Below are 27,694 nucleotides of genomic sequence, written 5' to 3'. Positions count from 1 at the left end.
TGTTTTTCCATAGTGCTTTCAGAGCATTTTGATGAGTTGTCAAAAATTTGGGGCCTGTTAACATTCCCTGTAAACACACCTCTGGACAGCTCTAACTACAGGAACTGAAAAATGCTTTAGTTTTTGCCGATCCCTCGGTCCCTGGCTCCTGCCAACCTAGCAGTTTGAAAGCACGTCAAAGTGCAAGTAGATAAATAGGTACCGCTCCAGCGGGAAGGTAAACGGCGTTTCCATGTGCTGCTCTGGTTCGCCAGAAGCGGCTTAGTCATGTTGGCCACATGACCCGGAAGCTGTACGCCGGCTCCCTCAGCCAATAAAGCGAGATGTGCGCCGCAACCCCAGAGTTGGTCATGACTGGAAATACTTTATTGTCACTCGTACAACTTGTATACAGTGAGATTACACAAGCACCCCCCACTCAGCTCTCTTAGTCTTAATTCCCCTCGTTTACTGACACACACCCACCAAACACAAAAGTCAGTGCCCTGTTGTTATCTTTTCATTCAGCAGCCTAACAGCCCACGGATAGAAGCTGTTCTTTACCCTGTTGGTGCGACTAATATTTAATATTAAATATATTATATTAAATATATAATATTTAATATATTTAATATTTAAATATCATATTTGCTCACTAGACGAGGAAGGGGCTATTTTTGCACTGTCTCAAAATTAGCTGCATTATTTCTTTTAGACATTTCTCAACAGATGCGTTTTGTGACTTCTTCTCCAACTAGGTGTTTCTGGGGATGTATCCAGATGAACATTTCATAGAGAAGCCAGTGAAAGAGGCCATGAGGAAATTCCGCAAGAATCTTGATGAAATTACCAGTTGCATTGCTGAGCGGAACAGGAACAAAAAACTCCCCTACTATTATCTTTCCCCGGATCAAATACCTAACAGTGTGGCTGTTTGAATTAGCCTTTTCAAAGGCATGAAAAGGCAGTGAACCGGAGTGACAATCATGGCAAATTATCTGCAAGCAAATCAGCTGGCTTCAAACCAAATTGGGTCTTAATTTGTACTAGATACTATTGTAGTTTTAAGTTTTCTTGTAATATCTATCCCTCATATATAATTAGTTGATACCGTGTTACTGTCTGATAATAATTTTTATAATTGTCAGGAAATACAAAACCTTAAGGAACATTTTTTACCTTAAAAACAGAACCTTTACCAATGGAGAAACTCTATTCCACACATTTGTTTCTTATTTGTGGTCAGAACACCTCTGTTTTGGAAGCTGTTACCTCGTTTTCAGTAAGTTTTTGTTTTTAGGAACCGAGTGAATGTATGATTTCCATAAGGAATGTTTGTTGGCTGGTCTGGTTGTTTTTACAGGAGCTCACCAGCAATTTAAAAATTGCTTTTGTTGGGGTTCAGAACAACAGATGAAAACATTAAGGATGGTCTGGGGGACATGGAACTGGGGAAGATTGAAGATGAAGGAGTGTCTGAGCAGAAGCTTGACCCTACCTCAGATTTCCATGCCACCCAAGGACCCACAATATTATCTGAGGCAGAAGGACGAGTAGCAACATAAGTTGCTCCCTTCATTTGCCATCAGAAAGAAGAACCCCAGATCATCACACACACACACACACACCCAGCAGTGTTGTGCTTCCTTTAAGAGAGCGGGAGCTGCAAGAGTCCAGTTGGAGGTTGACCTATGTAAGGTGAGCAGGCTGGACTTGGGAGTTTTCAGCAGATTTTGAGCTGAGCTCTGCTTGCTTTGGATATGCACACAGGCTTTCGAATGGGGTCAGTCACGTTTTTAACGACCCCCTTCAAATGCTTGTGACATTCCTGGTTGTCGTTTTTATAATGATAAGAATACTTACAAGTTTCATACATGCCCAGTTTTGGGGGGGGGTCTACCAGTTACCTAGCAGGAAACAAGGTCTCATTATCTCCCCAAGTCAGAAGAGTGGTACTATTGGTCCTTGACCGTCCACAATATAATATATAAATATCAGCTTTCATTGGAAGGTTGTATGAAAGATTTTACAGCTTCCTTAAGCACTTTTTTGAACTGCTTCTGTGATTCCTTAACATGTAAACAAAAATCCTTCCTTACATGTTCAATGGATAAAATGGATTATTATGTCCCCACTTTCCTGTTTGTTTGATTCTGAAGAATTTAAAAGAATGTGAAAACAATGTCATTCTTATTCAGCATGCAAAAGCTTTCTTTTTTTAAAAAGGTGACGTAGCTGGTCCTGAAATGCACTTATTTACTAAATTAGGAAGAGATTGATAAAATATCAGAGCAACCCAAGCCCTGGCCAAATAGTGACAGCCCATCACAGAGCCCATCACATGCTGGGGCAGAAAGGGCAGGCAAAAGCCTGGAGCTGGCCTAGCTATGGGACCCAATGCTATCCAGGGGTGGATCCTGAGCTGGATCAGCCCCCGCCCCCCAGAAATACCATTCTGTGGCTGCCTGTGTGCTGCTGTCACTGGTAGAAAGCCTACTACTGGTGGTTACTGCCTCCTGCCCACACTTTTGAGCTGGTTGAAGAGAGCTTTATGCCAGTGGAGTAATGCGAATGTCTATCCGTGGGCAGAGGCTGGTGGAGGGAGACAGGGCGGATTAGGAGTTTGAATCTGAATTAAATTATTCTGCTGGAAACCCATTAATTCTAGTTGACATACTGTTGTATAATGCAACGGTGATACAAAATTCGAATCTTTGCGAAGTGCATAGATTTAGTTAGTGCATTGCACATTGCCTGCATGTCTGCTTGGAAGTAAAACCCATCACAGCCTGTGACTCCCTCCTTTGGCAATCTACCCAATGGTTGCCATCAATTTGATTTGAAGTAATTTTTTAATGAAATGATTTTAAAATGTTGTCTTATTTTATTGTTGTTAGCCGCCCTGAGCCCGGCTTCGGCTGGGGAGGGCGGGATATAAATAACAATTTATTATTATTATTATTATTATTATTATTATTATTAAGCTCAACTGGTTTTATTCCAACGTAAATTCACATAGGATTGCAGTCTAAATTGTTTTACATGAAAATTATGCAGGGTTTTGATAGTGTGAGAGATGAGCACCACTTCCTATTTTTCAGATAACTAAAAGCTCATCCGTTTTCTGTTCACCACAGTGACTACATAGTGCTGACTGCAAAAATCATAAGAAATTTTGCTTATCCAACGACTTCCTCTTCCAAGATATCATAGTTTCAGTTCCACAATTGCTAAAATAAGATCACTAATCTATTTCAAGCTTTCTTAGCAGGTCCCAATTCCATTGCAATCTTGTTGCTCAAATTCATTTTTATCACAATTATCCTCTTTTTCAAAATTTGAGTAATTTGGTGTGTCCCCCAAAACCTGGTTAATCAACTTCTATAGTATATTAAATAACACTGAGATTTCAATATTTCACCAGGTGCTTCATGTTTCCTTTGCCATCAGTAGAACACAGTCCTTCACAAATGAACCATGGTAAGGAGGGCATTAGGATTTTCTTTGGAACATTTCCAGTAGGTAGTGCCCACTGGCATTGCTGTGAATTGACAAGCACTGGATCTCCTATTCTGGTATGGGAATGCAGGCAAACAGGCAAAATGTAATGTAGTGAACCAACGTTTACGCACTTTCGGCCTAAAACCACATCCCTTCAAGTGCAGGAAAGGAAGGCAACCCCAGCCCGCAAGTTCCCCAGAAGCTGAGCAGCTGAGCAGAGCTCTAGGCAGCTCTTGGAGGTGACACCATCTTCAACAGAACAAGGGCAATTGTGGTGGGAGCTGGTTGGTTAAAGTCCTTGACGAGAAAGATTCTCTCTTCCTCTGTTTTGTATTTTAGCAGGAGACTAGTTGTCTTGAAATATACTCAGAGTCGCAAAGTGATTTCATGCTCTTTATTCAGCTCATAGTGGTGAGGAGGAATGAATGAATGAATGTCCCCTCAAAGCATCTGCTTTATATACATTATTTACACAATGGGCTGCACATGATTGGCTAATTCCGGAATTCTACTGTAAGCCAATCAGGTTGTGCATTCACTTCTATCTGGAGCATGATTGGGTGGTTCCTGCCAACCAATCATACTGCTGCATTGTTCTAGGACCAATCAGACTGCTGCATTCTGAATCCTATTGTTCTAGGACCAATCAGACTGCTGCCTTTTGGATCCTATTGTTCTAGGACCAATCAGACTGCTGCAGTTTGGATCCTATTCAACTCAGTACATAACATGTCTGAAAATAGCGATGAGCTCAGCATGTTTCCAAGACCACATCCCCCCCCCCCCAATATATTTTATGCTTGATATTGTTACGGCTTTAAGTTGTTTTTAAAAATAGTAAAGCGGTTTATAAATGATATTAAATAAACAAACAAACAGCATTTTATTCCTGTGCCGGTGTGACTTTTCACTCTTTTCGTAGCTTGTATAAAACTATTTGTGATTGCCTCATGTCATTTTCCAGTTTGCTCCCTATCCATTCCAACTGAAATTGATTTTTAAAAGGCTTAAAACATTAATCACAGGGTATCAAACTCTGTTCCTTCACCCTGATCACCTGTGCAGCAAACCGGAAGAATCTGAGTGGCTTCCCCACCCATCCCTTTCCCATGCATGCCTCCTCCTTGACCTCTCCCAGCCCTTCCCGTTCTCCTAGCCCTTTTCTTTCCAGTAATAACATCCTGAGACCCATCGCACTCCATTCCCTCTGCATCCCTTGACTTCTTTGGCAGGATTCTTGCTGCTCTGCATGGTGAGTAGAAAGCCTTTTGTTTTTGTGGCAAAAGGGGTTTGTGCGTGGTCTACCTAGAGATTATCTTGTGGCTGGTTACAACCCCCCAGGAGTCAATTTGGGAGCAGTACACAAAAATTTCACAAAATTCCAGCAGAACCCTGGTCCCGCAAAAAAGTTGGGGACTCCTACTCTAGTCATTTCTCTAGCAATTTATTGACGATAGCAATTTTGAATCAGTTTGTGTCCAATTCTGTATTGGCTTCAATTTCCAGAAATGCCTGAGAAGTCTGGTTTCCAGTGTTTTTAGCCAATGGCCATTACAATGCAACTCCAGAGCAAAAATTTAAGCTGTCAGCCCTTAAAATTGCAAAGTTCCCCAAATCATTCCAGGATAAAATCACAGATTTATGAATAAGTGCTTTTAGAGATCTTCAGAAGTAATGCACCAGATATCAGGGCAACTATGCGGGATTCTAAATATTATGTAGGAACTTATTTTACAATACAGAAGTACCTTGGAAATCGAACAGAATCCGTTCCTCAAGTCTGTTCGACTTCCAAAACGTTCAGGAACTGAGGCACGGCTTCCGATTGGCTGCAGGAGCTTCCTACAGCCAATCAGAAGCCGCAGAAGGCCTGCTGGGTGTTTGGCTTCCGAAAGAACGTTCGAAAACCAGAACAATCACTTCTGGTTTTTGATCGCTCGGGAGCCGAAACATTAGGCAACCAAGCAATTCCAAGGTATGACTGTGTATCCAGTTTATCCAGAGCTACTCCAGTTGCTGCACCATATAAAAAGCAAGAGACAGTTTTAGCAACAAAAAATTTTATTGTCATTTCTAACAAATGATGACCTAAGGGTCACAATAAAGTGTCTTTATAGCATCCAATGAATGGGCAGGTGACATTTTAATTGCTTCCAAATGGGTGTGTGCCACAGGGTGTTTTCACAAAAATGAAGCAACACCGTTTGACCATTCGGGACCCACTTATGCCTTTTAAGAAACACCACCACTTTGTTCTTATTACAGTATAAATCTTCCTGCTGACAATAAATTTCAGATTGGAGAAGCAATCTTCTCTATTAGAATGTTATCAATTGAGGGGAGTCAGGGAGAGAAGAGAGTTATTGTATGAGGGTTATTACATAAAAACAGTAGTGGGGACAAAATACAACACTGTTGTACTCCCTTTATGTAAATATTGAATATAAAAGACAGCCTGCAAGTGCAGTTCAATTTTTTGCATCATTATAAGGAACAACAGCCATTTGTCATTTATCCAGTGAATTGGCTGTAAAGTTTCCCCCCAAAGTCAGATGAGAGTTCAACAAATGCAACACACAACTTTTTTTTGGTGGACTGCTAATGTACTTTTGTAAAACGCCGTCGTCGTCATTGATCAATTGTACTATTGAGAAAGCCAGCCTGCATTGGCTACAGGACTGAGTACCTGCTTCACTTCAATCTATTGTTCTAACTTACCTAAAAGATGTCATGCATATATATTTTTTGTGGGAACAAGACAAATTACTGGATGACAGTTTGGTGAGTCACCCCACCTGCCTTTCTTAAAAGATTGGAACTAAAATACTTGATGTTGAGAAATACATGTCCTTCGTATTCAAGGAACAGTCAGTTCCACCAGTCCTATCACAACAGGTCTCAGAGCAGGCATGCAAATCTCTGCCCCACGGCCAAACCAAACCTGCCAGGCCCCAGTGCTGCCCCAGGCTGCGAGGCCCTGGGGAGCTTCTGCACCAAACCCCTTGCCAGCCCTGAGCTTGGCATTTGGGCAGAGCAAATGACTCCCCTATGCGGAAAGAATTATTCATTCCGTTCTGCATCTTTTGAACATCCCCTCTGTATTCTGGGGGAAAATTAAAACAAGACTTGTAAAACAATCCATTAGTAGTTAATTCAATTTTTTAAATGACAGAAAACTGTAAAATTGCATATCTTTATAACTCACATTGTGTCCTCTTTTGTATTCCCAAACCTTGTAAGACTCTTGCTGTAATAAACTTGTTTGATAATCTGTATCATTATTGCTTGCCTGCCTCTCACAGTATGTTAAAAGTATGAAAAGATGCAATAGAATTTATTCAGGCTCATGATTTTTCTTTAAAAGTCTCCCACTTTCCACTTTGTTTTTAGCTAGGCAGTCTTTGTCAGTGCCAAAACCTTTTGCCCAAATGCACTTATAGTACATTCTTCAATGCAGGAAAATATAACATACAGTGCAGATAAGGAATTCGAAGGAAACCCAGCTGAATAAACAACAAAGGGAGTGATACTAATATCTTAAACTTATGACATCAATGAATATGAGATCGAATATTTTGGAGGTTTACTAAGTTCATGATTTAGCTAGGCCAAATACTTGGGGGGGAGCGTTGTCAAAGGAAGGGACATCAAACTGCAATCTTAAAGTATTATGTTTAGAGAAATCTGTATAGTAAATTAAGTTCCTTCCACCAGAACTCCCTGGCCTTTGCATCATGAAAAGCGTCTTACTGTTATAGCACGGCTTCTTCTCTTCTCCACTGCGACAGCTCAGAAATGTCATTTTGGATAAGGCTCTTTATACAAAGGGCTCTTTAATAATCTTTGAAAATAATGCTTGCTATTTTAAAGTGCACCGCTTTTCATGAATACAGTCTCTCAAGTCTTTTTTCTTTAAACACATTTTGTCAGAACTCACACTGAAATTCAGGCAGGTACACTTCCAACATGGGAGATCTTACAGCAGAAACATGATGGGCACTGCAAAGATTATTGAAGCAGTGGTGCTAGGAAAGGAAAGGCCTTCTAGCTGTTGGCAGTCAAACAACCTGCTTTTCTGCCCCACAGAAGCCCCCCCTCTAAAACTAAACATTTGCCCTGTTTTTAAGAGCAGGTAAAATTTGTTCGCTACAATGTTCTTTTCCTATTTTCTCAACTAGAAAAAAGATATACATTAAAATTCAGTAGGCTGAAACTCTTAACATGTGATATGTTTGGAATTATTGTTCGAGTAAAAATTAAGGCACTTAGCATGCAATCCCAAGGGCCCCTAGGACAAATCAGATCAACTCCTCCTATGCTGGAGACAGAGATCTGATGTCGGAAGCAACCTCCCAACTTCTGGCTCCTCCAATGCCCTGGCCAAGCCATCGTTGGAGATCCAACATCAGCAGGGCCAACCAAAATGGAGAGCATTTGAAGGTCCACCGCCCCCCTGACACACACCCAAACTGGAGATAACCAGCCACGCTCTTGAGTTATATAACCACTTTCATATTCCCCTCCCTCCCCATCTTTGGACTGCACTACAATTAAGATTTCATAAATTTACAAAGCAATACGATGTTAAATACTAAATCATACACATGTCATGGTCTTCATAGTAAACAGTAAAGTACATTTAAGTTTGATACAAATAAGTTCACAGTCACTGGTTTTGTTTATTACATTAACTAATGATGTTGGTCTAAACACCTTTGTTAGAGAACTTTGATTTGCAAAAGTTCTTTGGAAATAAATCAGAAGTTTATAGAAAATATTGAAACAGTCAAAATGGAAAACAGAGTTGTATGTGGCCACATGGACCAATGTATTTTTCAAGTTATTTTAAAGGATCCTAATCCCCTTTAGGAAGTGTGATCAGCTGATCAAAACAACCAACATCACACAATTCACTTTATGAATTCTTGTTAAATGTTCTACTTGAAATTCCCAGGTGGAAATAACAGAATACATACAAGCAGCATCCCAAGGCCTTCAAAATGCAGCATCAAAATTCCCTTTGCAATTCTCTGTATAAGAAATTAGCCTATCGACTGAGTCTTCACTCTTCAGACAAGCAATTCAAAACACTGAAATGAGTCTACATTTAATCTATGGTTATATCAATTTTTCCTTGTTACAAAACTCAAATGTCCAATATTCCCAGAAAAAAATGTACTCCTGGAAAAATACCCAGAGAACTTGTAGTGTTAGGCTTAAGAATGTTTGTAGATTCTTAATATAAACCATGTCTCCTTTTCGTTGTTTTAAGGCAAGTGGTTAGCTCTACGTTGCAACTGAGTCTTGATTAAGTCAAAGGAACAAACCAAAAAGAAATTATTTAATTTTTCTAAAATAAAATAAAAACAATTAAGGGAGCAATCCTATGCTCCCTTGAAAGGGTGGCAAAGGGGTCGTAAGATGCTGTGGACCTCTGCTACCAGAGACAGTAAGCTTTGCAAGTGCGATGGTGAAAATCTATGTTGTTGTCACTGTTCTGATTGTGACTGAGCAAGGAACAGCAGTTGCTAGATGTGTGACCAGGCAGTTTGTAGATCTGCAGGATAATATGGCTACTTGTTCCCCTGGCACTTCTCCAAAAAGGTCCTTAAGTGCTGGTGCAGTTAATTCTGTCCCACTGGCTGCAATGGGAGGGAACAAAATGAAGAACAAAGGGAGGGGTGAACCACACCACTTCCTGCTCTGGTTGCCACAGATCTCTCTCCCTCGATAGCTAGGATTGCTCCCTTAAAGTGCTCTATGCTTTGCAACCTCTTTTTTCCTGTTACAATATTCAGCAACATCTCACAGCTGGAACTTAAGCAGATTGCTTGAGGTAATATTAGAACTACATTAGGGCTTGCAGGCTCACAAGTGGTGGTGGTGGTGATGATGAGCCGCCTTCCTGATATGCTTGTTTTGTGTTTGCAGGAAGTAGGGATGGAGGAGAAACCTGTAGAACTGGTACCTAAGTGGACCAGAACTGATTCCTAAGTGGATTCAATTTTTTTTCATTTTGGAATGTGCAGCCCTACAGGTCTCATAATAATAGGGGGGTCTGCGGACTCCAGTGCTGCCTCTAGCGGTTTTTCCTTTTAGAAGTTTGCTTCTCCAAAATCAGAGCTCCAGAAGTCTTCCAGATGCTCACAGCTTAGAACAGCTCCTGTGATGGGTTTTTGACATTGTGTGCACCCAACAGAGCAAGTCTCCTTCCGAGAGATGGAACCTGTTGACGCTCCAGCACCATAAGGGGACTGTACTGGGCAGGGGGAGGGGGCTGCCGCATGGAAAAACTGGGACAGCCAAACTTCCCCCCCTCCCTATCAGAGCGACAGAAAGCCACCAAGTCCTGCTGCTCTCTATTCTACTCAAAACACACCATAGTATGAAGCCCCCACACTAGGTGCTCTACGCTGCGAGTGGCTGGAAGATTTCTGGAGTTTTGCAAAAGGGCTTTTTGGGGGAACAGATTTGAGGCTGGAGCCCTCAGACAGCTTTTTAAGTACTTTTATTTTTTGAACAGAGATTTTAAAGGATGGGGTGGACTTAGTTGCATCCCCGAGTTGTCTGTAATGGGTCTGTCCATCCCTTGCAAGTAAGTTTTTTCTTTTTACATCGCTGGGAAGCATTTAGACATATCATTTATGGATAAAGATGGCATGCTTTAGCTCCTAGAGGTTGCTTTTGGTTGTTTTGTGCAGTAATGGTTGCTTCATCAGTTCTTACGTGGCCCTGGAATAGCGGAGGATGGGTTTTTTGGGGGGACGGGGGAAGTAGGCTCCAAAAACTGACAATTCTTTACAGAAGACAAGGACATTCCACCTCATTTACAAATCTTGCAATCAATCCTGTATTTCTTTCAGGTCAGCTTGAAATTTGCAACCCTGGTAATGTGTTTATTAAGTGCAAAAGAAAAAAAGCTGCACCAGCTCAACCTTTGCTGATTTTGAGCTGCTGAGCAGGGTAAACAATGCTGGTGCAGATCTTCATGGAGGGAAATATGCTAGATATGAAGAATGTTTGCCCTGGAGTCTTCAGGCTCTGTATAATGTAAACTGCTCATTTCTGCATGATGACTCGCAAGCATATCTGTATTTTCAAGATTTGGTTCAATAAGCGCGGGTTTTTCAAATATGTTCTTTTTGCTTGTTTCTGGACAGTTCTGAACATATATAACACGGTTGTAAGCCTTAAGTCTTTTCCAAAGCTGTATGTAGACTTTGCACTGAACATACATGAACAAAATTCCTCCAGTGAAACCAATAGCTACCACTACTAGTTTAGTCCAAAATGGCCACTCTAGAATACCTAAAGGAAAGAAGATAAGAGGAAGTTTAAAGTGCTGGCATAGTGAGTCTCTGTTAACAAAAGATATAACCCACCAAAATGTTTAAATTCAAGATTCTCTAGACTATGGGAACAGATGTATTGTAAGATCTAAAAACATTGTGGAAACACGTAAGAGAAATTGCATTAAAACTGATGAAGTAAAATTGTACATTTGGCATAAATTCACTCAGCTTCTGCTATTTCTAAAGAGCAACAAAACATATATCCCACCCTTCTCCCAAAGGGGCCTAGGGCAGCCCTAGTAAGCCAGTTAAAATGTATAAGGCGGAATCAAATACCTGCTGGAAGTGTCAAGAGAAGGAAGGCCCTTTTTTCAAATGTGGTGGCCATGTAACATAGCAAAAGTCTTCTGGGAAATGATTTATAAAGAGTTGGAAAGAAATGTTGAAAATAACTTTTGTTAAAAAACCAGAAGCTTTCCTTTTAGGTGTCATCAGTAGAGAGGCACCCAAAGAACAGGAAAAATATATATTTATGTATGCTACTACAGCTGCCCGAATGGTATATACCCAAAGATGGAAAGAAGCAGTTCCAATGAAAGACAATTGACAACTAAAACTGATGGGATATGCAGAGATGGCAAAAGTTACCGGAAGAATTATAGATCAGGGTGAGAGACATTTTTTTAATGGAATGGGGAAAGTATGCTGAATATATGAAGACCAACTTTAAGCAATTAAAAATGTTAGCAGGATTGACATAAACACGTGCAAGAAATATTTAAAAGGGAACATAAAGAATAAATTTGTAAATAGGTTTGAATTGGTTATGCAGTAAGAAAATGATATAAAATAAGGAACTGCAGAGAGGGGGGAGGGAAGTTGAAGAAAATGTAGGATGAATTTGTTTAGAATTATTTTTGTTGTTAATACATTGTAAAATGCAAAAATACAAAATCAAGTACACAAATACAAAAAATAGAAAGGATAATAATTAAAAAGTAATTAAATACTAAAAGAATTCTAAAAATAAAAAGACCCATGAAAAATACAGGTAACAAGAAGTAGTCTCTTCTTAATGAAGCCAGATTGTGCCATGATCCACTTCCTCTTTGCACGTGCAATGAGACCACATTTGCTGCACTATCTGCTGCTGAGCAAAGTTGAAGGAATCAGATATGGTAGTTTAACATTTAGCATTTATTTCAAACTTTAAGCGGTGTTTATGTTAATCACAATTACTTGAATCAAGCTAATCTCATAAGTTATAGTTTGAAATCAGTTTGTTGCAACTGACCAGAGTTAAGATTTGCTGCAGTTCAGATTCAAAGCATTACACAGTCACCATGACTAACAGTCATTGAAAGCCTTTTCCTCCATGTATTTGTCTAATCCTCTTATAAAGCCATCCAAGCTGGTGGTCAGAGGGCCAGCTGAACTGAGCCTCTTGGTAACAACTCATTATTGCAAACCAGAAGCAACTCATCCTTTTGCCAGACTCTACTCTACTTTTCCCGCCCCGATCTGGCCACAGTGATCCATGCGACGGTCACCTCCAGGCTTGACTACTGTAATTCGCTCTACGCGGGGCTGCCCTTGAAGCTGTCCCAGAAACTCCAGCGAGTGCAGAATGCTGCAGCGAGGCTCCTCACGGGGTCTCTGCCATGGGAGCATATTCACCCAGTGCTTTTCAAGCTGCACTGGCTCCCGGTGGAGTACAGGGTCAGATTTAAGGTGCTGGTTTTGACCTTTAAAGCCCTTCACGGCCTAGGACCCTCGTACCTACGGGACCGCCTCCCCCGGTATGCCCCACGGAGGACCTTAAGGTCCATATATATCAACACCCTAGAGGTCCCAGGCCCTAAGGAAGTTAGATTAGCTTCAACCAGAGCCAGGGCCTTTGTAACACTGGCTCTGGCCTGGTGGAACGCTCTGTCTCATGAGACCAGGACCCTGCAGGATCTGCTTTCTTTCCGCAGGGCCTGTAAGACAGAGTTGTTCCGCCTGGCCTTTGGCTTGGAGCCAATTTGATTCCCTCCCCCCCTTTCTTTTTTCTTTTCCTTTCTCCTCCTGCAATGAGGCTATATTTTAATATTTTAATGTTTCAATATTTTAATGTTGTATTTTAATTTTGTTTTTAAGTTGTATTCATTCAACCTGTTTTTATTATTGCTTGTTAGCCACCCTGAGCCCGGCCTTGGCTGGGGAGGACGGGGTATAAATAAAAATTATTATTATTATTATTATTATTATTATTATTATTATTATTACTCCAAGGATAGCCGTAAAAAAGAACTACAAGCTGAGCCAGCCTGCTTGTGAAGAGTGTCTTTAGCGGACATCAAGGAAGATTTAGCTGCTGACGTGACCGTGGCCTGTTGCATCTTCCACATCATCTGTGAGATGAAGGAGGACATTCTTCTGCAGAATCATCTCAACCTCTCTGGGCAGGGAGCAAAAGAAGATGAAGAAGTGGCGCTTGCAGGCTGGGAACTACTGACCAGTAAAGTCACTGTACAGAGATTTCCCCCATAGCCTATGCTAGGTATCTGGGTTTCCAGCAGAGAAGTTTCACAAATCCGTTCACCACAGGTCAGGCACCTTTGGGGGCTTCAAGACAATTTTCTAAAAACTTTATGGAGACGCGGACAGGTATCTTGTAGCAAGATATTATTTTGTTCCAGAGAACTGGGAGGAAAGTATTCTGGGAAATGGCAGCAGGCCTCTGTGGAGCGGAGTGCGCTAGAACTGAGGGAAGTTTTGGAAGTGTGTTTGGCAGCAGTGGTCATAGAAGATCATAGAATCATAGAGTTGGAAGAGACCACAAGGGCCATCGAGTCCAACCCCCTGCCAAGAAGGAAACACCATCAGAGCACTCCTGACATATGGTTGTCAAGCCTCTGCTTAAAGACCTCCAAAGAAGGAGACTCCACCACACTCCTTGGCAGCAAATTCCACTGTCAAACAGCTCTTACTGTCAAGAAGTTCTTCCTAATGTTTAGGTGGAATCTTCTTTCTTGTAGTTTGGATCCATTGCTCCGTGTCCGCTTCTCTGGAGCAGCAGAAAACAACCTTTCTCCCTCCTCTATGTGACATCCTTTTATATATTTGAACATGGCTATCATATCACCCCTTAACCTCCTCTTCTCCAGGCTAAACATGCCCAGCTCCCTTAGCTGTTCCTCATAAGGCATCGTTTCCAGGCCTTTGACCATTTTGGTTGCCCTCCTCTGGACACGTTCCAGTTTGTCAGTGTCCTTCTTGAACTGTGGTGCCCAGAACTGGACACAGTACTCCAGGTGAGGTCTGACCAGAGCAGAATACAGTGGCACTATTACTTCCCTTGATCTAGATGCTATACTCCTATTGATGCAGCCCAGAATTGCATTGGCTTGCATCTTCTGCTGCCAGCCAATGGTAACTGAACTGGTGATGTGGTAAGGCAGCACCAGACTTGGACTGCTACAAAGGCTTGTGGGGTATCAGGTGAGTACAAACAAAAGAGGCAGTGGCAGCAGGAATTTTCATTACCATAAATATCCTGCTATTGGGAGAGTAAGGAAGGTGTTCCTAATGCTTTGCATATGCCTCTCATGCCAACAAGAGCCAGGGTCATCTTCCACTTTTGACTCCTTTGATTGGAGATGCTACCATCCAGCTAGACCAGACTAATTCTCTAAAATCTCTTAAGATTAACAAGACTTCTCAAGGCCTTAAGCTTTGTTTTTCAAAGTGTACCACTATACAAAGGCCTTCCAGATGTTCCCACTGATTTTTTTCCTCAAAGCAAAGAGGGCTTCAAAAACTATGTGATTATCCAAGTTACTGCAGTCAGATATTTTCAGCCTCTACGCAGTCAAGGCATATTTAGAGTTGAAGAAAGAGGACTGGTCCTTGAGAAAGCAAATCCACCCTTTCCAGTAGATTCCAATGTGTCTTGACTGTTATTTCTCTTGCAGCTTGTGTGAATTAAAGTTCAAAGGCTTTATTCATGCAGGATGAGTGGAAATGCGAGAAAGCTGCAAGCATCTTGGCTGGAGAGAAGAACAAACAAACTGGCTCAGCTGATAGGGGTGGAGTAAACTTAAACAAAACAAAGACGACATGCAAGTGCTGACTAGATTGCTGTAGAATACAGTGGCCTCTGCTGGTTTAAAGTAACACATGCACTGACTATGAATTTAAGAGAAGGAAATGGATTTGCTTTCCTCCAACAATTTCTACCAGATCTAGGAACCACAGGCTCCTTGACCACTGATGCATAATCAGAATGATCTCTGCTGCTCGTTTGAGTTACTTCAACACCCTGAAAAAGCATACACAAGTCCCATTGGCCATTGTTCTTCCAGGATGTTTACGTCCTCTTCTCTGGGATGCTGGTACCTTGACATGAATCTCCGTATCCATCAGTTTGCTTGCGATGCAAACAGATGCCTCACTGGTTTTCTGAAGCACTGCATAATCTGTGGGTGAAGGACTAGTTCAGACGCTCAGTCAATCTACCATTAGATGTACCTGCTGTCACAGGGCCAATTGCCTTTCTGTCCAGTTGAAGGTTTTGCTGGAGGGAATGCGACTGGACATAGTCGACAAATACCTTCACTGAAGTATGGTCTACATGCATGTGATCACATGACGACCCTTGTTAGGCTTAGACATGATCTCAGCACCAGCTTGATTGCTCAGTCAATTTATACTTTTGCTCACTTCCTGACTGTTCCATACACCCTTTGCCGCTTGGCCTAACATATGGGCCCCCGAGACAGGGGATTCACATCTGGAGTAATTACAATCTGTCAGTGTCTTGCAAGGCTGAACCCTTCAGAGAGCCTCTGATCCAGTCATCACATTACTGATACCTTTAGTGTGCTGGACACTAGTACTGAAATGTTGGCTGTGTTTATGATCTGCAGTCGGTAAGGCAATAGGATGCTCTGCAAGGACTACATGTGGACAAAATGTCAACACCAGACTGATCGGAACTATAATTTCCCCATCTTCTCTTCTGACAAATGCATGAAGTAAGATGAAATGTCCAGCTGAATTCTTGGGTGCTCCAGGTTCTGAACTGGCATCACAGTGCTCTCATTTACCACAAATCTGAGATTCTATGGCTGACATCAATTAATCTTAAAATATCCACCCTGATGTGATGCTTCTTTAGGAATTTGTATGAAACACTTCAGATTCAGAATTTTTTTGGGGGGGGACTGAACAAACTCCTAAGTGCCCCCGGTCCTATGGAACTGTGTCTTAGTGGCTTTTATAGCCAACGTTGTGCTCTCCAGCTGTTGCTGGACTCAAACTCCCATCAGTTCCGTCCAGCATGGCCGGTGGTCAGGGAAGATGGAGTCCAACAACACTGACGATGCCTGCAGTAGAGCAGAAACTGCTTGTAGCATCAGACATTTTTCTTTGAGCCTGAACTTTGTCAAATGGCCACAAAGCACTGATGAGTCATGCAGCTGTGGTGAGCTGCTTATGCTATGTTGCAACGGACGGGAGATGGTGAAGTTCAGGAAACCATTTCTCTTTGTCCTTCCCGTGATAGGTAATTATTAACATCTTGCTTCTCTCTTATTCCTTCCTTCCTAATCTCATCATCTCTTGTCATTTCAACCCTTGTGCTATCCAAAGCAGAGTCATATGCCAAGCATTCACCCCAATCCTGCCATGGTGCATTTCGGCTTCCACAGTAACTCATAAAAGACAAAATCTGCCTCCATCTATTGCTATCTCTGTTACAGGAACTGTTTAAACTAATGGTCTGGGCAATAAGAGTTTGGGTAGCCTGTCTATTTGTACAATCAAACGTATTTTTTATCTATTAGGTCTTCAAGCCCTAAAGCCATAATACTCGCTGTCTGCCATTTGTGTAGATTCTATATTCTATATTCATTTATATTGACTTTTGTTGGTTCTTTTCTAATTCTGGCCAGTAAGCAGAACAATACTGGCATTTTAAAATGGGTAGTAACATAATACTGTAACTACAAAATCACCTCCCAATTAAAGATACCCCAAGTTGTACTTTGGTGAGCACACATGTAAGATACAGGTTCACATCTAGGTGTGAACAACCGCAAGCAGATCCATTAACAGTGTGCACTTACACTGAATAGTGGCTCCACAGCTCCATTCCAAGAGGTGTGGGGGTTGGCAGGATGGGAGTGGGGCAAAGCAGCTGCTCACAGAGCCAAATAGCAGGAATGCCATGGCCCTTTCCCTCCTTTGGTGGCCCGGACCAGCCACAAAGTTCAAAGGCCAGTAACGGGGCAAGAGGGGGAGTCAGCAGGCCCTTTCAGAAGTGACAGGTAGAGGTGAGGAAGAGGACAGAGGAAAGAGAAAAAAGAAAAACAGCAACAGAAAGTCTTTTAAGCACTATGTAGTGGGCTTTTAGGAGCCCAACAAAGACCTTCCTGGGAGTATAGAAGTACATCCCTCCAGATGGGTCTGGGGTGAAAGCTGCCTTTGGCTGCTCTGGGAGTAAGGGGCAAGCCTGGAGATTTCAAAATACCTTTCTTACTTTTCCAGAGAAGAAATCAGTGCTCAGCAAAATAAGCCAGCAACAAACTAGAAGCTCAACAAACTACAGTTAAGTTAAGGTCAGGTATTACATCTGAAATAGGAATTCTTACACATTTTCAGAATACTCTGCATTCAAACTCCAGTTCAATCCCCACTCGCATTTCCAGCTCTCCTATGGGAAAATGTACAGAAGGCAGGCATCTCTAATATTGGAGCCAGTGTGGTGTAGTAATTAAGAGCAGTAGATTCGTAATCTGGTGAACCAGGTTTGATTCCCCGCTCCTCCACATGCAGCTGCTGGGTGACCTTGGGCTAGTCACACTTCTCTGAAGTCTCTCAGCCCCACTCACCTCACAAAGTGTTTGTTGTGGGGGAGGAAGGGAAAGGAGAATGTTAGCCACTTTGAGACTCCTTTGGGTGGTGATAAAGTGGGCTATCAAATCCAAACTCTTCTTCTTATGACGTTTTTACCAGACTATGTCTAAGCAGCTGAGAGGACCTGTGTACTATCTTTTCTCCTAACAACTTTGCACCAGGCTTAGATGGCAGAGGTATGTGGATTGGGAGATGGCATTCCTCTGCCCAGCTCCAAGGGTCTGCGGTCAGCTGGCATCTGTAAAATGATGGCAGCATCCCACCTGGCATGGGGCTCCTCCTTCCACCCACCAAACATGAAGGCAGGTGAAAGTTCCATGAAGCAGAAAGCTCTCCAATGGTGTGTTGGCCCTGCTACTGCCTTGCCTGATTGCTCCATTAGAGGCACAGGCACCTGCCTGCCTTGCCCACTTTCCTCCCTGGTCACCATGTGTGCCCAGGCTGTGGCTAGAGCAGTGAGTGACTCCACTCCTCCACAAAGCCCTGTTGGCCAAGGGAGCGCTGTCTCCATGAGAATGGCCTTCACACTGAGTGGGAATTCAAACTGAGATTCATCACCTCACCATGCTGGCTCCCACTACTTGAGACTTTCTATTTTTCATCTGAAGTCCTATACTTTTTGCAGCATTTGTAGAATACGGACAGCCCTGAAAAATAACCAATGTGAATGCTTACAAGTGCAAAGTAAGGGGGTTCAATAGGTGAACTGATGCTGGCCTAGAAAAAGCCTTTGCAGAAGAAATGATTTTGAGGTCTATCCCCATTTTAGGTATAGGAACCGGCAGATAAACAAAAAGGAGGATGAGTGGCTGACAAAATCTGTGAGAGTCAAGGAAGGAAGGGAGTATGTGGAGGAGTACAATAAGAATGTGATGCAAGAATGGGATTCTGGATTTTGTATGTAAGAAAGACAAAGAAAATGAACAAAGAAGTAACACAATGAAAAAGAACAGGCAAGTATCCATGTTCCTTACAGAAATACAGAAAGAGGTGACATAATGGAAGATTAAGCAAGTAAAATACGGCAATATATGCTAAGGGAAAGGCTCCAGTTCCCCAATTTCTGTCTCATTATCACAGCTTGCACATTGCCATGATCAGAAATGGAGAAGAGCACTGCTTATCTTCCTTCTCCAAAGCTGTCATGGCTTCCTTGCCCCACACAGGGAACGACTAATTAACACGCATCCAAAAGACGTGATTGCACACAGGCATCGTGCCAAACCCAGAAGTGACCTGGCAACATCACTCAACACGTCACTAATAGGGCGTAACAGGGCACACTAATACATGCTCCACCGATGCGCATGGGGGCCGGGAACAGAACTCCCACACGAAATGGTGGTCAACTGTACCTACTGACCACAGGTCTTAGTCCAAAATGTTTTTGTGGGGGTTTTTTTTGCAAAAAGCATAAGCCACTTTGCTTTTTATTTCCCCTGCAATACTTTTTACCTCCAGATATGTTCTGTATGATGGCACATAAATCAGAGGTATAATCAGATTAACAAACAGCATAAAAACAAAAATGTCAAGGTTCTGTCGCCTTTTATGTTGCTATAACATTCCCTTGGAGCAAACGGGCAAGTATTTTTTGTCGGCCTGTTTTCTGTTGAAAAAAGCAAAGTAACATACCGGTGGACTCCCCCTGTTTAATCTCTTCAGCAGTTCGGTCGATGAGGACATAGAGAGACCACACCACACAAGTGATAGCAATTACATGGAAAGTCACAGAGCACATGATCTTCCTTCGCTCACTGGCTGTCATCTGCAGCTTCTCCCACTAGGAAGAAATCCAGAAAGCAGAACAAGTGGTGAGATCATAAAAGGAATGCCAGAACACGGCAGAAGAGGCAAGTTGTATTTACTGGAGACAGAAACTAATTTTTATTTCACTTTAAAAGTGCTGTTCCCTGCTTAGCAGGTGATCTGAGCAGCTTATGGACACCCTCTAGCCATGGCACATTACTTACTATCCACATCCTTGACAGGCCAACTCAGAATTATTTGATACCATAAACATATTAGTCCATTTTTCTCTCCATCACTTATGTATATAAATTTAACGACCTCAGCTATGTTGAAAATATTATGAAGTTGCTCCACTAGGTCAAGTTAAATGTTCAAAAAGCTGTTCCCACCGGATACATTTTATGGCCACATTTTCTTGCACTGGAGTGACCACAGAGTTTTCCCTGTATGGCCAACAGCAGCTGCCCTCTCTCTGGTGTCATGCATTAAAGAATGCACACATATTAGTTTCTGTCTAGGAAGGGGCATGGTATAGGTAGGAAAGGCCTTCTCTCCTCTCTTCCCCATTCCTTCAGACACCTTTATTTCCTGTCACCCTCTCAACTCCCGACATCTCCTCCCCATACTTCTCCCTCCCACCACAGTTTGAGAGAGGGAGAGAAGGAAAAGAAATACAAAGGCACCTCTGCTGGGCAATGGGCCTCTGCTAGTGCTTAACCATGCTACACAGGGCTGCCTTTGAAGATTCTTTAGAAACTTCAGTTGGTGCAGAATTTGATGGCATGAAATGGCTCAGGAGCGCAATACCTGCAGGACCATCTCTCCCCATATGAACTGACAAAGACACTGTGGTCATCATCTAAGGCCCTTCTTTGTGTGCACCTTCTGCGAGAGATCCGGAGGGTGGCAACATGAGAATGGGCCTTTTCTAGGGTGGCTCCCCACTTGTGGGATGCTCTCCCCAGGGGTCTCGCCTGGCGCCTTCGTTACGTATCTTTACATGCCAGGCAGAAACTATCCTCTTCCCCCAGCCCTCTGGCTAATTAAACCATCTATGGCCTTTTATACTACAGTGGGGGTTATTGTTTTGTTTGATATTACGTTACATATTTTTGTTTTTATACTGTAAACTGCCCTGCAATCCTTGGATGAAAGGTGGTAGATAAATTTAATAATGATAAAATAATAAAACCCAACAAAAGAGCTATTTCCTGTGACTCTAACCTACTATACCAACCATATCAAATAGTGTTTTAAGGTATTGAGAGGACATTGCCGATATCATATTTACATCAATCCCACAAGGGTTGCATCATTCTTGTTTTTAATTACCTTAATAGCCTGTGCAATGGTTCACTGTTTATAACCCATAGCTGTTTTTTTCCTATATTGCCCTGAGGGGAGACCTCAAGCCAAGACAGCAACACACACACCCCTCCCCCCCAGACAACAGGGATGCAGCCTGCGCAACAGGTCAAAGAGTCTCTCTCATGCTTATACACATGCACACACCTCTGGCATGCCCACTAGTGCTGCTGCACGTGCAACAGCAGTTCCTTTTGCACAATTAGTGACAGCCCCTCTCTCACTCCATCCCCACAACAGGAGCACCTTTCTCATGCACCCTTCCCTGAAACTACTCTCAGACCCCTTCAGGTTTCCCTCCTGCCTTCCGACAGCACCGCTCTCCCCTCCCGTTGCACACAATGTCACCTCGCAGTCGCATGCAGTGTTTGGGTGTACACTCAGTCTCAGCAGCACCTCAAACATATTTCTTTGCACAGGGAGCAGCACATCTTTCAAAGCCGCATGGACACTCTCTGGCTGTGACCCCTCCCGACCCCGGCATAGATACCTCACAGCTCTCTGCTATTTTCACTTGAACAAAGAAAACTACTTCAGATACCTATAATGTGTGCTGCTTAAATGTGTGTGAAGTGGCCCTTTGAGGTAATGAGGAAATCTACAATTTACATGATTGAAAGCCATTCATTGCACCTACTTTTCTTAAAGGTTTCAATTTGGTCTCCATGATAAATTCATATTTGCAGAGTTCACAGCAGCGGGTGTCTGAGCTCTTGATCCACTGCTGCAGGCAAGCCTGATGCACGAAATTAAGGCTCCCTGTGCAGTGACAGGGAGTGATTAGAGGGCTCTCATCATCTCCTTCACAATGGCATATCCTATGTCAGGAGCAAAGCAAGTTGTTAGGGGGGAGATCTGTGAACCAAACCAAGAAAACACAGGCCCAATTCACACATAATACTTTGTCAAGCCATGGCTTAGCACAAGTGAGCAAAGAGGTGGGCTCCTGCAGCAAAGATTGCAGGCACTGCATTCCTTCCCAGTCCCGCTGCTGCTGTTGCACTACTTGGGGCTCAGCCCTTGTTTTGCCTAGTTTAACATTCAACTTGGCCCAGATTGTCTTCCACTGTCTGTTACATCTATGACTGTGCATGTGCCCAAGGTGAAATGAGCCCCAGGTTCTCTGGGAACACTTGTTGCCAGACTGGAAAAGCTAAGAGGCAAAGAGACTGGTGGATGAGACCTTCAGGGATGTTATAGCTGTGTCCCACTCTGAGGATGATAGCTCCCCTAATGTCAGGGAGGGGAGCTTTGCTCCGAGGAAGAGGGAAGCATTCACTTAGAAAGGACCATTCCAGGGGGTGGGGGGTGGGAGCGGCTATCCTCTATTCTGAAGATAATTCTCCAGGGGGTGGAGGAGTCGTGGGAGTAAGAACTTTAGATAGGATGGCGTGTGATAGACACAGGGTAAATTGTCTGCTGGGCGCAAAGGTAGCTGATGTTGCTCGCCACCCAGATAGCCTGGAGAGGAGTCAGTGTTTATGGTGCATGTTGGCAGCAATGACAGGGGATGCTAAAAAAAGAAGAATTTGAGAACACTGCTAAACAAAAAACAAAACGCAGCACCAACAACGTTAAGTTCTTTAAATACATTAGCAGGAGATTATCTAGGGAGGTGATCAGACCCTTGGATGATAAGGAATCCATAGGTGTGCTAAAGGAGCATAAGGAAACTGCACAGAAGCCGAATGAATTCTTTGCATCAGTCTTCAAAATGTAAGATACAGGGCAGAATCCAGTGCCTGGTGCCTGAATGAACTTTTGCAGGAGGGAAGTCTGAGGAACTGAGGTACAGTGACAAGAGATGAAGTCACAATCTTTGCTCCAGGAATTTGCACATTTGCTCGATCATGCTACGCCATGTTTTGACTTAACATTACATGTGAAGCAATATGGAAGGGGTTCTATACGTTGAAGATCATGCATGGCTAGCCAGTACAGATCTCCAAAGGACTGCAAAGGACGATTTCTGTTCAGATACAGTAATACAAATATGCTATATACACATAACACTACGTAAGCACAAGACACAGTTTTGTCTTTCTAGCTTTTCTAAAGCTCAAGAGGTGGGATAAATAAAGTCAAGAAAAGAACTGGCAACAAAGAGAGGGTGGGCAAAATAATTATAATACTTCATCTTTCTACAGGGACATTAATATCTTACTTACTGCACTACTTACCAGGGCATAATACACCTTTAAATAAGTTAGGTATGTGTTTATGGGGCATGTTTTCATGTATGTTCTTTCCCTTGCACAAAGCCTCCAATGCTTTCGACTCAAACTTTTAAAGTATAAACTTTTCTTTATAAACTGCTATTATATTCCTACAACATTGTACCTTTAGTCTTCTCAAAGTATATTAGTCTTTAATATCCTCAATGTAATATGGATCAATTGTAAATGAGCGAGGAATGAATGCTGCTTGGCTTAGAAAAGTTCGCTCTACTACTAGGAAAGAAGCAACAGGCAATGTTAGTTCATCATGTTTGGTATTCCAAAACAACAAAACTGGCTGAAGATGCCCAAGTCTGAAAGGCCTCATCTCCTCTCAACTGTAAGAAACAGCACTCAGTCAGGCTCCTGTATGTGTGACCTCAGTCCAAAATAACACACCAAGATTAGTGGTGCACCTACAGTTTGGGGCCCCTGAAGCTTGAACTGATATGGGGGGGGTCCCTTTGCAATCAGCAACAAAGTCTGGGTAACCACTGCTAACTTCTTCAGTGGCTTTGTTCCATAACAGATCACCAGTTTTGTTTTAGTTACATCTCACATTTTGATTAAAATTGCTGTACTCACATGTCAAAGTCACTGGTGTGAACAAAATTTTCCTATGCTTTATTGTTTTTGAGTATCAGCTCAGTTGGTAGAGCATGAGGCTCTTAATCTCAGTTATCATGGCTTTGAGTCCCATAGGTGATGAAATATTCCTGCATTGCAGGAGGTTGGACTAGATGATCCTTGTGGTCCCTTCCAACTATTCTATGATTGGGGGGATGAAAATTAGGGGAAATTAGGGAAATGTTATATACATGCAGGATGCACTTTTTAAAGCAAGATTTTTAATCCCAGTGCTTCTGGGATTAAGGACACTGAAGATTAAGCTTCATTAATTTCCTAGTAGATTCACCCCTGATGTTATGGGACTAAGGTCTCTCTGACCATGTGCTGGCAACCTGTGATGAAGTGTGTCAAAGAAGGGTGTGTGAGCAACTGATCCCCTAGGGAAGAGTGCAAAAGCCTGGGCAGAAGACAGAACCTTTTGGGACAAAATGAGCGGCAAGAACTCCTCATCCACCTTGAGCAGCATGATGCTGCTGACGCCACAGCTCCACTCCTGCCTCCTCCTTTCAGACTTCTAAACAGGCCACCTAGCAGTTAGAGCACTCGTGCTACAGAGCAAGCGTGAGTGTGTGTAACGTATGTTGTGCTATGTGTGAGCACTACACTCAATAAATGCAATGTTGTCGTCCCCCAACTCCACCCACACACAAGACTCTTACTTAAATTATTTCAGGAAATAGATTGACAGTATGCCCAGCTACAACATGCTTATTCAGACAGGGCAAATAAAGTCCTCTAGTTTTGGGGAATCGGTTAATTGAAAGTGCTACTGAATCCTACAACGGCACTGCCAAAGTGGCTTGCTGGGTGGGGCAAGGCCACCATGCTAGTTTCTTGGCATGTGGGTCACTTTTGCTTGCCAAGAGGGAAACAGCGGGTTTTGCCAGGGAGAAGGGCGGGACAAAAAAAAAGGGCGCTTATTGGCACAGACAGACGTGTGGATGAGTCCTCAATGTAGCCATGATACCATGCCAAATGACAGGTCATAGGCTAGGAGAGATTCATGCACAGTAAAGTTACTATTTATGTTTGGTGTCACAGGAAGTATAAAAAACAGAATGATCTCTCTACCAGTGGGGATCCAAGAAGATCTCCCTCCACAACATTTCTATTAGGTAGACTGGCTCTCTGTCCAGAAGTACTGGAATAAAGAAAAAAAACCGGACTGTCCTAAAATCTAAATTGTTACATACTAGAGGATTCAGTGATATTTGTTGGTTGCCTTTGAAGGAATAAAGAAGGAAGGGAGGGAGGGTTGGATTTGTTGAAACTTTGTACAAAGTGACCATATCCACTTCTCCTTCTCCCAGGATCTACAATATTTCTTTATCGCCTCCAGAGACAGATGGTGACACATGCAGTCAAGAAAGAATTCACTTTTTGTGCCAGCCTTTTTCTCTCTCCTTCAACACCTGAGGCTATTTGGAGAAAGGAAACAGAAGTGCTATTACCTTTCTCCAACTTCTTTTCTTAAATAGGCTTCAGGCCGCTGGTCATGCAGCACAACCCTTCTCTAAGGAATACACCAAACGTTGTGCTGACTGTAGGACTGGAATTAACTCCTCCAGTTCACCTTGTTTCAGCAAACAATGTGGGTGCTATTCCAGAAGCACATCCTGGGGGTTGGAAAGGTGGCTGAAGCTCTGCTCTGGTTGCCATCACAAGTGGTGTATTTTAAAAGTACTTCTGGTGCCACACTAAACATGCCTAAATGTCTCTTCCCCCATTCCAAGTTAAACTCGTTCACCCCAACCAACCTGATTAGATTACCATGCCACGTGGGAACAAGTGAATTTTGAAGGGAGATTTCAGATAAGCCTTAGTAAGTCTTTGACGATGTGGCTAGGATCCCAAGATCCATTTATGGAGCAATTTTGTATATACCTAACTCAGTCCGGTTAAGTTCAATGGAACTCACTCCTAGGTAAGTGGGTGCAGGACCACAGCCACCTTGTTTCTAAGTTATTTCAGTCTGTAAGTTCACCTTCGTCTTTCACACAAGGAGCCCATTTTCTTTTGCTACTTATGGCTTCACCTGGGTATTTATGGGTTTTACCTTGGCCACTCAATTGATTTGTTTTTTTCAAAGAGTTTACTAACTCAAGAGGAAGTTATGCTAAAAGGAAAGATCAGTAAGCTGGGAGAGCAGCATGGTCTTAAAATTGCATGTGCTGAAGCAAGCAAGAGTGGAAACACGAGGGACAGAGTAGACTACAACAGAGTTGGGAGGGGGTAGAAGAAAAAGACGGTGCTTTGTAAACCGACCTGCAGGCATCCCCAGATACAGACACAGGGGAAAGCGGGGGGGACATTTCTGACAAGGGGGAAGGGCAATCTAGGTCACTATCCTTTTCAACCGAACAGAGTGGTGCTCGTAGCTCTGTAATTTTCAGCCTCACAGAGGAACTGTCCTCAAAGACATCGTCATCTCCCATGTCATCTGAACAGAAACCTGTGCTCTCTACCACCACACTGGATGATTTCTTTGGTTGCAGGCAGCTTGAGTTGTTATCCAATTCATGACTGCTGGCGCTGGAGCTACGAGAAGAGAAAAGGTAGTGCAGCAACTTTTTGCTCCGGGATGTTTCACCTTCACACTTCTCCTCCAGGAGAGGGATGTGTACTGCACTAGCCCCAGAAGCGCTAGAGTAATTGGTGGAAAGAGTCTGGAAATAAGAGAGTTTGGAGCTACTGAAATTAAAGGGCCTGAGGTTGAATATTTTCTTCTCCTTGTGATAAAATGTGTTAAGCTTTAAACACTGCTCCTGGGCTTGTGAGAGTTTGCCTTCTGAACAGGTTCGTTCTGCGTAGTGAAAGCTCTTGAATGCACTCTGAGCCTTCTGGTCCATATCACTGAGAGACTTGGAGAATTTCAGAGACTGGATAGCTTTTCCATTCTTAGACTTGAGAACATGGCCACAATCAGGCCCATGGAGCTTTTTCTTGGAAGCCTGCACCATATCCTGACAGATTACTGTCACAGTGGCCCCTTGAGTCAGAGAATTCTGGGAGACAGGATTTTTCAAGACAACAGCAGATTGCACTGGACTGTGATGACAACATTCAGAACACACTGCACTGGAACTGCATGCAGAACAGTGGAATAAAAGCACAGAAAGTAAAAAACAATTATAAAAAGAATGCATACAATTACGTGAAGAAATGACAATTTCAGCTAGTGTGGGAATGACAAGTAGCAAGCAGAACAGAAGTGGCAAACAGTAGCATTAAACAGACAAATCAATATGATGCCATGTGTGCCATGCCAATTTCCTTTAAGCGATGTGAACATGCCATTCAAAGCACAGCATGTGTGGGCAGGGACTGCTGAACCCTCCAAAAGTACTCTTAACAACTGTTCTCCTGGTGAAGCTCCAAGATCAGAAAGAATCCCCACTGGAGGGAAAGCAGCTGAGGATAATGATTTTATTTAATTTATTTATCAAGGTTCTTGGGGCAGTTTAGAGTAAAATCATAAACTGTAAGAAAGAAGTAAAATACAAACATGAAGTCTAAATCAGAATAAAACCAGCAACAGCATAAACCAAAATAAAACCAACAGCAGCAGGTAACAGTAGTGCAAAGCATATGCACTAGTCCCAGGGACGAAAAACATCTGATCCTACCTGGCCCTGAGCTGTAAGGTAGCAGACTTCAGAGAAGGATTGTCTCGTAGGGTCACCAAGTAACCTTCAAAGACCAGCAGCTGCAACAGCAGCAACAGAAACACCTAAAGCTTGGAGTGGGTATTTTCCATCACTGTCCCCAGAGCAGGGAGAGCCAACTTGATGTCCACCAGAAGCTATTGGACTACTACTCCCATCTTCCCTACCCATGTCCATGTTGACTGGTATTGATGACACTGTAGTCCAACGACATCAGAAGGGCACCACATTGGCATCTCCTGCCCTAGAGTTTTGTAAGTCACCACAAGCTTTTAAAGAAATCTTATTACTGCTTTATTTATGTATATTATGTTAGCCATCATGGAGGCCTGATGTGCGGCAAATCTTGTAAATAAAAATATATGTAATAGAAATAGGGAATCTATTTAAAGAG

At 42.7% G+C, this 27,694-nt stretch overlaps 2 protein-coding genes across 2 annotated transcripts in view; one reads left to right on the top strand and one right to left on the bottom strand.

Moving 5' to 3' along the window:
- ALOX5 (arachidonate 5-lipoxygenase) overlaps positions 1-3,489 on the top strand; it is a 39,273-nt gene extending 35,784 nt beyond the window's left edge. The window contains exon 14 of the mRNA XM_083624663.1: positions 738-3,489. Coding sequence (XP_083480789.1) covers positions 738-917 — 180 coding nt within the window. The 3' untranslated portion in view covers positions 918-3,489. The remainder of the gene's footprint in view (positions 1-737) is intronic.
- A 2,034-nt stretch (positions 3,490-5,523) lies between these two features.
- The window catches only part of LOC310767565 (uncharacterized protein), a 30,824-nt gene continuing 8,653 nt past the window's right edge, over positions 5,524-27,694 (bottom strand). The window contains exons 3-6 of the mRNA XM_083624699.1: positions 25,901-26,719; positions 21,427-21,607; positions 19,308-19,455; positions 5,524-10,788 (exon numbers count right to left, since the gene is read on the bottom strand). Coding sequence (XP_083480825.1) covers positions 10,484-10,788; positions 19,308-19,455; positions 21,427-21,607; positions 25,901-26,719 — 1,453 coding nt within the window. The 3' untranslated portion in view covers positions 5,524-10,483. The remainder of the gene's footprint in view (positions 10,789-19,307; positions 19,456-21,426; positions 21,608-25,900; positions 26,720-27,694) is intronic.

The sequence above is a fragment of the Podarcis filfolensis genome (genome assembly GCF_964270895.1).
Source record: "Podarcis filfolensis genome assembly, chromosome: 7".
Lineage (NCBI taxonomy): Eukaryota > Metazoa > Chordata > Lepidosauria > Squamata > Lacertidae > Podarcis > Podarcis filfolensis.
This window is presented reverse-complemented; position numbering and strand designations above follow the sequence as displayed.